This window comes from Chiloscyllium plagiosum, chromosome 21, assembly GCF_004010195.1.
Source record: "Chiloscyllium plagiosum isolate BGI_BamShark_2017 chromosome 21, ASM401019v2, whole genome shotgun sequence".
NCBI lineage: Eukaryota > Metazoa > Chordata > Chondrichthyes > Orectolobiformes > Hemiscylliidae > Chiloscyllium > Chiloscyllium plagiosum.
The window spans coordinates 26,256,590-26,270,446 of record NC_057730.1 but is presented as its reverse complement, the minus strand read 5'-3'; the positions used below and the strand labels follow the sequence as shown (position 1 = coordinate 26,270,446).

The following is a 13,857-nucleotide window of genomic DNA, read 5'->3' as shown; positions in this document are numbered from 1 at the left end:
TCATCCAAGGTTTCTTTATCTTACCACTTCTTGTCTGTCTCAGAGGGACATATTTATTCATCACTTGCAACAACTGTTCCTTAAACAGTCTCCACATGTCTATAGTGCCCTTTCCATGGAGCAATTGCTCCCAGTCCATGCTTCCTAACTCATGTCTAATCGTATCATAGTTTCCTCTTCCCCAATTAAATATTCTCCCATTTAATCCTCTCCTTCTCCATAGCTATGTAGAATGTGAGGCAGTTGTGGTCATTATCACCAAAATGCTCTCCCACCACAAGATCTGATACCTGCCCCGGCTCGTTTCCGAGCACCAAGTCTAGAATGGCCTCTCCCCTCGTCTGCCTGCCAACATACTGAGTTAGGAAACCCTCCTGAACACACCTTACAAAACAGCTCCATTCAAATCTTCTGCTCGAAGGAGATTCCAATCAATATTGGGAAAGTTAAAGTCACCCATTACAACAACCCTACTATATCCACACTTTTCCAAAATTTTCCGACCTATGCTTTCTTCCATCTCCCTGCTGCTATTGGGGGGCCTGTAGTAAACCCCTAAAGAGGTGACTGCTCCCTTGCTGTTCGTAATTTCCACCCATACTGACTCGGTAGGCAGATCTTCCTCGACAATGGAAGCTTCTGTAGCTGTGATACCCTCTCTGATTAGTAGTGCTACACCCCCTCCTCTTTTCCCCCCCTCCCTATTCTTTTTAAATGCTCTAAACCCTGGAACATCCAGCAACCATTCCTGCCCCTGAGAAACCCATGTCTCTGTTATGGCCACAACATCATAGCACCAGGTACTGATCCATGCTCTAACTTCGTCACTTTTATTTCTGATACTCCTTGTGTTAAAGCAAACATACTTTAACTGATCCCTTGGTTCCTTCCAAGGAAAATCCTTCCCACTAGCTGGTCTACCTCTTGCTATTGCCTTATCTGCATCAACTCTCACCTCTGGTATACAGCTCAGGTTCCCACCCCCCTGCCATACTAGTTTAAACCCTCTCGAACTACTCGAGCAAACCTTCCACCCAGGACATTGGTCCCCTTCCAGTTCAGATGCAACCCGTTCTTCTTGTGCAGGTCCCACCTTCCCCAGGAGGCATCCCAATTATCGACATATCTGAAGCCCTCCCTCCTACACCAGTTGTGCAGCCACGTGTTAAGCTGCGCCCACTCCCTGTTCCTCGCCTCGCTATCTCGTGGCACCAGTAGTAAACTAGAGAACACTCCTCTGTTCGTCCTGCTTTGCAGCTTCCATCCTAACTCCCTGAAATCACTTTTTATATCCTCAATCCTTTTCCTGGCTATATCATTAGTGCCAACATGTAACACGATTTCTGGCTGTTCGCCCTCCCCTTTTAGAACCTTATACACCCGATCGGAGACGTCCCGGACCCTGGCACCAGGGAGGCAACATACCTTCCGGGAATCCCGATCCTGACCCAAAATCTCCTGTCAATTCCCCTAACTATCGAGTTCCCTACCACGAGTGCTTTTCTATTCTGCTCCCTTCCCTTCTTTGCCAAGTGTCAGGCTCAGTGCCAGAGAACTGACTACTATGGCTTTCCTCTGGTAGGTCATCCCCCCAGCAGTATCCAAAATGGTATACTTATTGCTGAGGGGAATGTCCACAGGGGATCTCTGCACTCTCTGTTTGGGCCCTTTCCTCCCCCTAACTGTAACCCACCTATCCTTGTCCTGAGCCTTAGGAGTGACCAACTCCCGGTAACTCCTCTCAATTACCCCCTCAGCCTCCCGAATGATCCACAGTTCATCCAGCTCCAGCTCGAATTCCCTAACACGGATAAGTTCCATAGTTGCTTAGGATAAGTTCCTTTCCATTTATCAGAAGGCCTGAGTTCAAATCCCACCTGTCCCAGAGGTGTGTAATAACATCCCTGAACAGATTCATTAGAAAATAGTTTTTAATCAGTTAATTGTTTATTTATATCCACTGTTTTTTGTCTCAGCTTTATCTTCACAAGCCAGTTGCAGACATTAGATTAAATGTTTTCTTGTTTTCTTTCCAAGGACATTTGATCACATGGGAGATTGGATTGTGCTGTAGTAGGTTTCCATTTTTGTCCATTGCATTGTGGACATTGTTCAGCAAATAACAGTCATTAACATTGCATTTGTTGCTTTCCTTTGAGAAACAGCTTTTCCTTTTCAAAACAAGTGGAACATTTATTTCAGTCTCCAAAAGGACATGCTAAAGAATAAGTTAAATTGGGAAAGAGTGTATCGTTTTACATATTAGTTTTACAAAATAGGTTTACATATTAGAGTGTATCATTTTACATAAATATTTACATATTTTAGATTTTTACATTTTAGGGCAGCACATTGGCTTAGTGATTAGCATTGCAGCCTCAAAGCACCAGTGTTTGATTCCATTCTCTGGTGACTCGATGAGTAGAGTTTGCACATTCTCCTGGTGCTCCGGTTTCCTCCCAAAGTCCAAACAATATGCAGGATAGTTGGATTGGCAATGCTAAATTGCCCATAGTGTCAAGGGATGTACAGACTAGGTTGATTAGCCACGGGAAATGCAGGGTTAAGGCGTGGGTCTAGGTGGGATGCTCTTTGGAGGGTCGCTGTGGACTCAATGGGCCAAATGGCCTACTTCCATACTAGGATTCTATGATATTATGATTGAGCCTCTGGAACGAGGCTGAGAGATGTCAGTGCATTTTAGAATCTACTCAAAAAGATATTGGTTATTCAAAAGGAAAATTAAAACACCAATCAAAACTGCAATATTTCTAATGCTAATGAAAGACAGTCAGCCTGCAAAGTCATGCATGTATTATGTGATTCCAGGACCCTTCCTTCAAAGCAAAGATAGAATAAAATGTCAGAAACCTTCCATTAGTACTTTGGCTATTGGCTTTGTTAGAAAAGTGCTGAACAAACAAAACGCATTCATGTCATAGGGACCTTCAGCTGTTCTTATGTCTGTAATTCTGAATTGGTTCATTAGTTCTATATCAGAATCTTATTTGGTCAACATATTCAATTAATGCATTGTAGTGCTTTGTCAAGTGACCTTAAACATCTGAAGTGGAGTCATCTTAGAATCATAGTATACCCACAGTATGGAAGCAGGCCATTCATGAAAACCCTCTGAAGAGCATCCTGTCAAGACCCACAACCCCCTACCCTATCCCTGTAACCCTGAAATTTCCATGCTAATCCACCTAGACTGCACATTCCTGGACACTATCGGCAATTTAGCATGGCCAATTTACCTAACCTGCACATCTTTGTGGCAGGAAACTGGAGCACCTGGAGGAAACCCACACAGACAAGGGAAGAATGTGCAAACTCCACAAAGACAGTCGCCTGAGAGTTAAATTGAACCCAGGTCCTTGTCGCTGTGAGGCAGGAGTACTAATCACTGAGCCACCATGCCACCTACTTAGGCAGTGATTGTTTTAGTTTGAGCATCAAGTGTGTGGATGAGGCATTTTATAGAAATGTCCTTTTCTGTTTCTTATTGCAGTATTCTATGATGATGATTTGACAGATGCATTTTTTCAGACCATCTACAGAATTTTGAGCAATTTGAAAAATCCAAGCACCATATATCTTTCTGTAGAGAAACGGTAAGTCCAAGAAGAAAATCACCAAATAGTGATAGTGTATTTTGTTTTGAGTGTTCTGGTTATTGCACAAATGTATCAGAAACCAATGCACAGTATAATGCTACATGTGCGATAAAAGTTACTGTTAATATACATTTCTACTTCTAGCTGAAATTAATAAATGCAATCTGTTTCCTGCAGAGGGGAAAGTTGTTTCATAGAATATTTCATCAATAATACTGTTCAAATCACTTCAGGCAGGGATGTCCGACCTTCTTGAGTAACTGAAAAATTATTACAATTATGATTGTGTTGTTATATTGTAGCCAATGAGCACGCTCCAGCTCATAAAGAGTGTAGTTAGACTGCAGCTGTGCATGAGAAACACAAACTGTTTTACCCCATTACCGGAGTTATATTACGACTGAATCTTCAACTGCTCTCATCTTCCTCCCTTCATAGTATGTGCCTGTCTTCTTTTACACTATTGTTCAGCTTTCTTCCTTCACTTTTATGCCAGTTCCTTGCTCTGTTTTCATTAATTCTAATCTTATTCACTATTTAGCTTTTCACTTTCCCCTCTTCTAGTGTTTTTCTTTTTTCTCTTTATTTCTCTTTATTCCTCTAATAATGAATGTTGATTGCAACAGCATTATGGCTACTGGGGGCATGATGAAAAGGCATGCCAGTAATGTTGCTGGAGTTAGGGTGAACTGCCTTGTTGATTGGAAGGTAACTGTAGGTAGGACAAAATTATTGGAAATTTCATTCAACCTTTGAGAGTTTGATTGGTCATTTACCCCAAAGTAAGCTATTCATTTGCTTCTGCAGAGTGATGACACATCAGTGAGGTGAGCTGTAGTATTAAAAAATTAGACCTGTACAGCCTCTCTGCGAATGAAATTATGGACATAGAATAGAAGTCTCAGGCTTAGGTATACCCACAGCTTTTTCACTAGAAGCACACAGTATTATTAGTCAGCTTGGCATTTCAGGTCTAGATTTTCAGTTTTGTTCGTTCCTAAGCAGTTTTAACTGAAGGATGAGTGCAGCACTCTTGGGATCAGGCATTGCATGGCATCATCGTGAACTCTTGAAAATGTCCATAGTACTATCAGAATCTTTTTTCAGAAATCCAATGAACCCACCCTCAGATCATCTGTCTTTTATGAAGAAAGACAAAATAAGATCATATAGCAAGTCAGGTTTGGCTCGCGAGCCATGATTTGATTATTACTGAACTAATGTTTTATTTTTCTGGAGTTATAAAATTGATAAGTTGGTGATTAGGAAGGGAACTTTTCTCACTTATGATACTAGATCTTAGTATCAATTACTTCCAGATAAGGTACTGGACAGTGCAAATCCAAATGGAAGTTTTTGGAACAATTTTCCAGATAACAACTAACAATAGGGAATCTGATTCATTCCCATCATGTTTTGGGAGAACGTTTTCCGAATATTCATTATGCTAGCATTACTCCCAATTCTTTTCTTTTTTTTCCCCCAAAGGTGATATCATGGAACGAGATCTCAGTGGAATCACATATCCTTACATGGACATTTGTGCATTTTGTTAGGAAGGAATGAAACTAGCCAAGCATTCAGAAAATAAATCCTTTGGATGATTGATCTGTGTTAGTCATAACAAATCTTTAACTATATCCGTAATTTTATAGCAAGAGAATTTGTTAAAGCTATAATGTATTTTCAGGCTCAACTTTACCTTGAGAAAAATGGATGTTACATGTGATGCATATGATCATTTTCGATTGTGTTTGGCTGACTTGGAAAACATCTGTGATGGGAGAACTAAATTTATTGTGGAACCCATCAAAAGTTCGTTTCCACAGTTCCTTTCTTATGAGCGAGTGGAACAGTTGGTAAGTGCTATTAAACTTTGAGGAATGGTGGAATAATTCAGTTCTGTGGAATTTAAATTTTTGATGTCCTGATTATTGGCATCCTGTCAACCTTTGGCAATCTTCTGCAGCCTTCTTCAACTTCAGGTTTCATCAGCAGAACATTACTCAAAAGTGGCACTAGTTATTAAGAGCAGAATCTTATGATTTATCGATTTTCCAGGCTATCAATTTAGGTTAGCAAATGTAATACAGAAGGGAAAACAAAATATTGTGGGGCAGAAGAAACCTTTCCATGATATAAATGGAACAAACAATAGCAAATAGTAATTGAGTAACAATAGGAAATATTTAACTCAGGCTGCAAAGGGATCAAATCAAGTATATTTAAGTAAGATGGAAAGAAAAAAAATGTATTTAAGGCTGATGTTCTACAGAAAAATGGTAGGACAAATCACATTCAAAGCCAAACAGAAATATTTAGCATTTCCAAGACAGATGAAAGTGGGAGATGGCACTATTAAAATGAATCAGGAAAATTATAAAACCAATTAGGAAAGCAATAAGGAAATATAAGGAAACCCAGAAGAAGTAAATATAAAGCAGTTCAAACAAAAACGCTTTCTGTAAACATATAATAAATCAACACGTGATGTGGCTACCAGTGATCAAAAGGCCAATTGACTATTGGGGAAGCAGGGATAGTAGAATAATTCAGAATAGTTTAGATCAAAATGACACTGAGGCAAATGATATTTGCTGTCACTTGTGAACCAAAGATAAGCAACCTTACACGAGTCCCTGATTTGGGTTTATATCTGGACTGCATTGGGCCATTTTTGCCGTTCATTGGGATCATTGCGAATCAGTGGCTTTGCTCCATATCTTTTAACTAATTTTATAATATCAGATTTAACAACTGACATAGCATCAAGTCCTATTTTAGAAGAGAGTTCTAAACTTCTACCATTCTTCATGCACCAAGTGTTTTCTAGCATTACTCATGAAAGGCTTGGCTTTAATATTTTGCGTGATACCCCCTCTAGACACCCATTCCAGTAGAAATGGTTTTCACATTTGGAACAGTATGAATTCCCCTTAATTACTTAAACTGATTAAACCACCCTTTTACCTCCCAAATTTCAGGGAATACAAGCATAGTTTATGCAATTGCTCAACTAGTCTTGTAATCCAGGTATTATTTTCGTAAATCTACTCTATGAACTCACTATGACCACTAAACATATTCTAAAGTGTAGTGCCCAAAACTTCCCACAGTACTCTAGGTGTGATCTAACCAGGGTATTGTGTATTCATTTATATTCTAATTCTTTGGATGTAAAGATTATCATTGTATTATCCTGCATGATTATTTTCTGTACCTGGTCATGAAAATTTAACAATCTATATACCTTGAGTCTCAAGTCTCTTTAGACATAATTGTTTCTAACTTTTCACCATTTAGAAAGTATTCTAAACTAACTTGTTTAGGTCCATAGTGGATGAGCTATCATGACATTCATTAAAAATTATTTGCCACACTTTTTCCATTAATTCATTAATATCATTTTTTAATTCTATGCTTATAGCCACACCAATACTAATACTACATAACTTTGTGTTATTGGCAAACTAGGATATGTACCTCTTTGTTCCATCTAAGTTATTAATATATACATTAAATAATTAAGATCCCAACATAGATTGCTTTCACACACCATTAATCGCATCCTGACAATTAGAGTACATCCCCATTATTTCTATTCTCTCTGTCTCCTGCAATGCAGTCAGTTTCATAATCACTTTAATAATATGCCTTCAATTCCTTGAGCTTCAATTTAAGCTAGCAGTCATTTATGTAAGTAAGCTTAATTCCGCTGTTCAATGCTTAAGCTACTTTTTCAAAAATCTCAATAAAATTCAAAAGACTATCTATACAGCATTATCTCTCTGAATCAATTTTTATTCCACTTTTATTACACTTTCTATACCTGATTGAGCATTGAATTTACACTTCTTGAAGAAATTTCTTCAACCATAAAACACCTGGACTTTCCGAAAAGGAACAGTTGAAGACTGCGGATAATCTTGTTGCTTAAATCTCTGTTTTACACCTCCATTCCTGCTGCTAATACAGCGTGCAGTTAATACCTCAGAGCATACTGCAACATAATTGACAGGGTTTTTCAGTAGTGTGAAAAGGTCTCACAGCCCAACAGCGTTTTGAGAGGGGTTTTCAAATTCTGGAGAATTGGAGAAACATAACAAATGTTACTGCACGCTATTGAGAAAAGGTTCCAAGAACACTGGGCCAGAATCTGAAATCATTCAAACAAAGTAATGGTCTTTTAGTACAAGAGGTAAGGAGAGGGAGTAACGTCATAGCATTAGGCAGGGGCAGATTTGCTGCTTCATCTGGAAATCATCTTAGATTTACCCCTCCACCATTAGCATTGCAAAAGAGATATCTCAATGTCCATCTTTTCATGCATTGGTGATGTGCAGTTCCAGTAGTTGTAGAGAGTACATGCATTAAATTCTCCACAGAAAGTTGTCATTTCAAGTTTGAGCATCCTTTTAAATTCTGCCAATCAATCTCTCTGGTACTGAAAGTGAGCCCATCAATATGTCCTTTTTAATTTCCACCTTTTCATTCAGAAATATTATCACCCACGTCTTCCAGTCTCTTGATCTTCACAGCCTATACATATAACTGTGATATGCTTTTGGATCCTTCCAAAATCCTAATGTATTGGCTTACGTAGAAATTGCCCAGGAAGTTTAGAACTTCCAACAGATAATTTCCCTGTTCCCTAATATCCTCCACAAAAATTTCCTAATCTGAACTAGAGTTGGAAGACTTCAGACACTTAAACTGTTCTTATCATTATCCAGGAAATGTTTGACAAACCAATTCTAATCCAACAATAATAAAAAAATACTGAGGATGCTGAAAATCTGAAACTAATATGGAAAATGCTGGAGAAACTCAGCAGGTCTGATAGCACCTATGGAGAGAGAAAAAGCATTAACATTGAGTCTGGTGTGACTACTCTTCAACGTTACCTCTGTTTCTCTGGCCACAGATGATGACAATCCTAATCTAACTCCTGAGTAAATTAGATTCCCTCCCATCCTTCCCATAAATCACAGTAGTGTATTACATGCATTTTATATAACTAAAAGGATTACTGGATATGTTCCGCCTGCTTACAAGCTGCTATTGAATACCCAACATCATACTTGACCTCCTGACTACCTCCTTCTCTTCTGAACTACCTCGCAATCCAATCTGACTACCATTCTTCCACCTAACAACCCTCTGAATGTAATTCCCCCGACCTGTCTACCCTAACCATTTCTCCCACACCCTGAATGCTCTCCCAATCCTGACCCATCTACCCCTCCTGACTACGCAATGCCCACCAATCACCCGCCCTTCCTGAAATAGTCATGACTGTCTCATATCCCTTCCCTCTCAAGTAGCTACCAGCCTAACCACCTCACCTCAAATGCAACTACCACCCAACTATCTGCCACCTCACTTATCAGTCTCCCTATCTGTTTATTATCTAACATTATCTACTACTGATTACACCGACCATTCTACCCATCTATTAGCTCTCATTTGACACCTCACCCACTTAGCATTACTGACTTACACACTCATCTACTACTCACCATCCTACCCATCCATTCATTCACCCATTCACTAATACTTGTCCTTTCACCTATTTACAGACATTAACACTGGTTTGTTAAGCTTACCATTGTTTCACTTTAAACTTTACACTTTTAAAGTTAAACTAAGCAAGTGCTTTACAAGAGGGGGTGACCTATTCTCCCCTCAACTCTTCTCCACTCCAAACTCCCCACAAAAAATGCAGAGCAGCATCAAGGCAGAGAAACATTTAAGCAAAGCAGCAATATGTGATAGTTGCCGGTCCTCAGAAGATCCGAGCCAGGATGCTTGAAAACACAATAGCATATGTGAGACTAAAAGACATGTATTGAGTTTTCTAATCATATTGTTAAACATATAAAATGGCACTAATGGTGTGAAAATACAGTTGCAGGAGGGGATCTTGAAATTACAACTCATATAAGCAAAACAACCCTACCGTGAAAGATGCCTTTGTTTGAATTTGGATTGCCATCTTGTGGTAGTATATTTTCTGTATGCTCGGATACATTTTTTGTGACAAAAAGCGTCTTGGTACTTATCCCTGCTTGAAAGGCTACTGTCATGACTGACTTGCATCTAATGTGATGTAATTTATACAATATGACTGTCTTTTGATGAAAAGCTTTCTCGTATTTTTGTTTTCAAAGTGTATTGATTTTTTGTGGTTTTCCTTCCAGGAACTGTGGAAAATTATTGCTGAGCCATTTAAAAGCAACGCACAACAATAGAATGGTTATTGTGATTGAAAGTGCATTCAGAGGAGTGTTGCTCGTTTCTTCAGTTTGTTGAAGACTTTAACTGAAAAGTCTTGCAAACTGTTTAAATAGTAAGGTATAATAACTATCTTACATCGTTCAATGCTACAACAGTAACTGCAGCAAGGAAATTACTTCACAAATGTTACTGGAGGAAGTCTTAATATACTTGAATCACATTTCTCTACTATTTAAACAGGTACTGACCTTTACAATGAATCTGTCAATGCATACAAAAAATAGAGACAAAAAACTTTTATACAGTGAAATTACTTAGATTATAACAAATGCTTCCCATCAACTTAATTGTCATTATCCTGATATCATAAGAGGTCTACTGTCTCTAACATAACAGTGGAATTTTAAATAAGCACATAAATATGAAAATATTTTCTGTACTAATTTGTGTTTATACCTTTACTCATAAGATGTACTTTCATTTTTTCCATTCTTACAATTCTCAACCTAAAACACACAACGTGAAATATATTCACTAAAAAAAGAAAGGGAGGAATTATTTTTAATAAAATGGATTTCAATTGCTTGTAAACTTTTACCATATTGAGTTAGAACACTTAAGCACTGAATCAGACAATATAGGTGAAGGCTATTCAGCCCATTATGGCTATGCCAGGTCTTTGAAAGAGCTATCCAGTTAATTACACTGCATATAACTGGAACTTTTCCTTTTCATTTCCCTAATGAAATTTATGATTGAATCTGTTTATAATACCCTTCAAGCAGTGTATTCCAGACATCATAACTCTCTGCATTAAATAAATTCACCCATCCAATCTGCCCTCAACCCTATGTTTGTTTGCTGATATCTCAATTCAGTGCTCTTTAATTATTGAAACTCTTTCTACTTCTCTTTCTAAATTCTTCGTAGTTTTTGATAAGCCTCTATTAAATCTACTCTTAGCATTCTTTGCTCTGAGGAATGCAATCCCACTTTCCTCTAATGTCTCCACACATCTGAAATCTAATCAATTCATTTCAAAGATCCTTGATGTTCTAATACAGCTGTAGCCAAACATTTAACTGAATATGATGTTGTGGTTCTGTTCGCCGAGCTGGAAGTTTTTGTTGCAAACGTTTCGTCCCCTGGCTAGGCGAAATCATCAGTGCTTGGGAGCCTCCTGCGAAGCGCTTCTTTGATGTTTCCTCCGGTGTTTATAGTGGTCTGTCCCTGCCGCTTCCAGTTGTCAGTTTCAGCTGTCCGCTGTAGTCGTTGGTATATTGGGTCCAGGTCGATGTGTTTGTTGATGGAGTTTGTGGATGAATGCCATGCCTCTAGGAATTCCCTGGCTGTTCTCTGTCTGGCTTGCCCTATGATAGTAGTGTTGTCCCAGTCGAATTCATGTTGCTTATTGCCCGACAACACTACTATCATAGGGCAACACTACTATCATAGTTGCTTATTGTCGGGCAATAAGCAACATGAATTCGACTGGGACAACACTACCATTATAGGGCAAGCCAGACAGAGAACAGCCAGGGAATTCCTAGAGGCATGGCATTCATCCACAAACTCCATCAACAAACACATCGACCTGGACCCAATATACCAACACTTCTGCTGAAACTGACAACCGGAAGCGGCAGGGACAGGCCACTATAAACACCGGAGGAAACATCAAAGAAGCGCTTCGCAGGAGGCTCCCAAGCACTGATGATGTCGCCTAGCCAGGGGACGAAACGTTTGCAACAAAAGCTTCCAGCTCGGCGAACAGAACCACAACAACGAGCACCCGAACTATAAATCTTCGCACAAACTTTGAACTGAATATGATTTATTGTGTTTGAGTTTATTTTAAACTGAGATGTACTTTGAACTAATATATTTTATGAATGCAGTGTGATTCTATTTTGGGAATAAAGTTTTTTTGAGGGAAAAAACAATAACTTAGATATTCCTCTTGCATCTATTCTTACTGCTACTACATTTGATAGCCTGTTCAGATTATGGGGATCATTTATTTCAGTGAAGTGAGAAATTTTACATGTCCTGCATTACTGCCAACCTTTTGAATAATTTAAATATTTTACTGCTAAATTGTCAGTAAAGTCATGTTTTATTTGCCATTTTAATGTAAATTTTTAATATCTGAGATAACTTTCTTCACTTTTCTTGAATCTTGTATTTGTTTCAAAATAGCTAAGTGCTTAAAAGCTAGCTACTACAATTTAGAAATATACAGTTATTAAGGGATAAATATAGACTATAGTTATTTTGCTTCAAGTTCTTAGTACATATTTGTGCTATGACATTATCCTGTTCAATATATTTTAATAATTCGAAATGTATCAATGCATATTGTAGGGATAATGATACAAAATTATTTCATTCTTTAATTTGGGAAAAATATTATTCCTACATCCTTAGTGATTAATTAATTAAACGGGCAATTTATCTGAATGAACCACAGGTATAGACAATGGCTTTGTAAAAGAGGCACACATTTATTCAGTACTAGCAAAAAGAAAGCTCTAACATTAACAACATAAAATTCCGTCTGATTCCTAACATGCATATACTTGATAAAAAAGAAAGATTTATCTTTGGAACAATAACCAGAGCCAAAATTAACAGTCACTTGGGCAAATGTGGATTAATGAAGGAACACCAACATGGATTTTATAAAGACAAATTGTGTTTAACTAATTTGAGTTTTCTTATAAGGTCATAGTGAGCTTTTATGTGGTTTCTATGTGGCAGCAAGGATATAAAATTAGTCGTGTGGCCAAAAACAGAATAGTGATGAATGCTTATTTGCAGACGAGAGAAAGGTATACATTGGGGCTTCCCAGAGGTTGATACCAAGATCACTGATTTTCTTGATATACATTAATTACTATTATTTTGTAAAAAAAAGACAATTTCCAAAACTATAAGTCTTTACACAAGATTTGAAAGGTTTGAAATCATCAATATCTCTCACACCACTCTCAAAATCTAGATGTTTAGCAATCAATGCGGAGGATAATGATGACCTCAAATGAACAAAGTTAATGCAATGGACAGACAAATGGCAAGTGAAATTTCAGTAGAATGAATTGGGGAAACAGTGCAGAGATGTGTTGACTAAGAGACACACACTACTTCAAGAAAGTTAAAATGCTTTTGTGTAGATCCCACAATCATGAAGCTTTTTTGTAATTGAATCCTTTGGATTCCTTTCTTGATATTGTCTTAGGTAAGTGTACTCTTTAGAGTTACAGAGAATGTTGTACCAAGCATGACAATTATTTGATTGAAATCTGTTCTCGAAAAATCTTAACAAAGCAAATTTTGCGTACAGTGAGAATCATTCCTTATCTCAGTATTAAAGTTGGAACCTTCAGAGAAAAGGATACAAATCTTTAGATGTAAGACAAAGCTGTTCTTGAACTCATATAGGCCATTTCTTGTGAATTTCTGCAATGCATCTTGTAGATAGTATACACTACTGCTACTAAGTGTTATTGACGGAGACAACAGGTGTTTGTGAATGGCACCCATCAAGCAAGCTGCTTTGTGCTAGAGGGTGTCAAGCTTCTTCAGTAGTGTTGAAGCTGCAACCATGCAGGCCAGTGGGGAATATTCCATCACATTCCTTGTGGATACACTTTAGAGAGTTAGAAGGTGAGTTACTTGCTGCAGCGTTCCGAGCCTTGATGTGCTGCCATAGCCACTGTCTTTATATTCGTTAGTCCAGTTCAGTTTCCATCAACAGTAACCCTCAAGATGTTGATAGTGGGGGATTCAGTGATGACAAAGCTATTGGATGTCAATGGATGATGGTTAGATTGTCTCTCATTGGAGACTGTTATTGCCTGGCATTTGTGTGGAGTGAATGTTACTTGCCACTTGTCAGCACAAGCCTGGAAATTGTTCAGGTCTTATGTATTTGGAGGTGTTCAAAGTAATGAGGGGGTCAAGACAGAATGAATAACAGAAATTGCCCTGTTGGCAGAGGGTT

The 13,857-nt window shown here is 38.2% G+C and overlaps 1 protein-coding gene across 8 annotated transcripts in view; it reads left to right on the top strand.

Moving 5' to 3' along the window:
* Positions 1-11,019, top strand: part of mettl22 (methyltransferase 22, Kin17 lysine) — a 63,326-nt gene extending 52,307 nt beyond the window's left edge. For 7 of the 8 annotated variants that reach the window (XM_043711579.1, XM_043711580.1, XM_043711585.1 and 4 more), the window contains 3 exons: positions 3,512-3,614; positions 5,308-5,476; positions 9,818-11,019. In XM_043711579.1, the coding sequence (XP_043567514.1) occupies positions 3,512-3,614; positions 5,308-5,476; positions 9,818-9,868 (323 nt within the window). In that variant the 3' untranslated portion in view covers positions 9,869-11,019. Of the gene's footprint in view, positions 1-3,511; positions 3,615-5,105; positions 5,261-5,307; positions 5,477-9,817 lie in introns of those variants that run through there. The other variant, XM_043711583.1, reaches the window with a different exon arrangement.
* Positions 11,020-13,857: the final 2,838 nt, after the last annotated feature.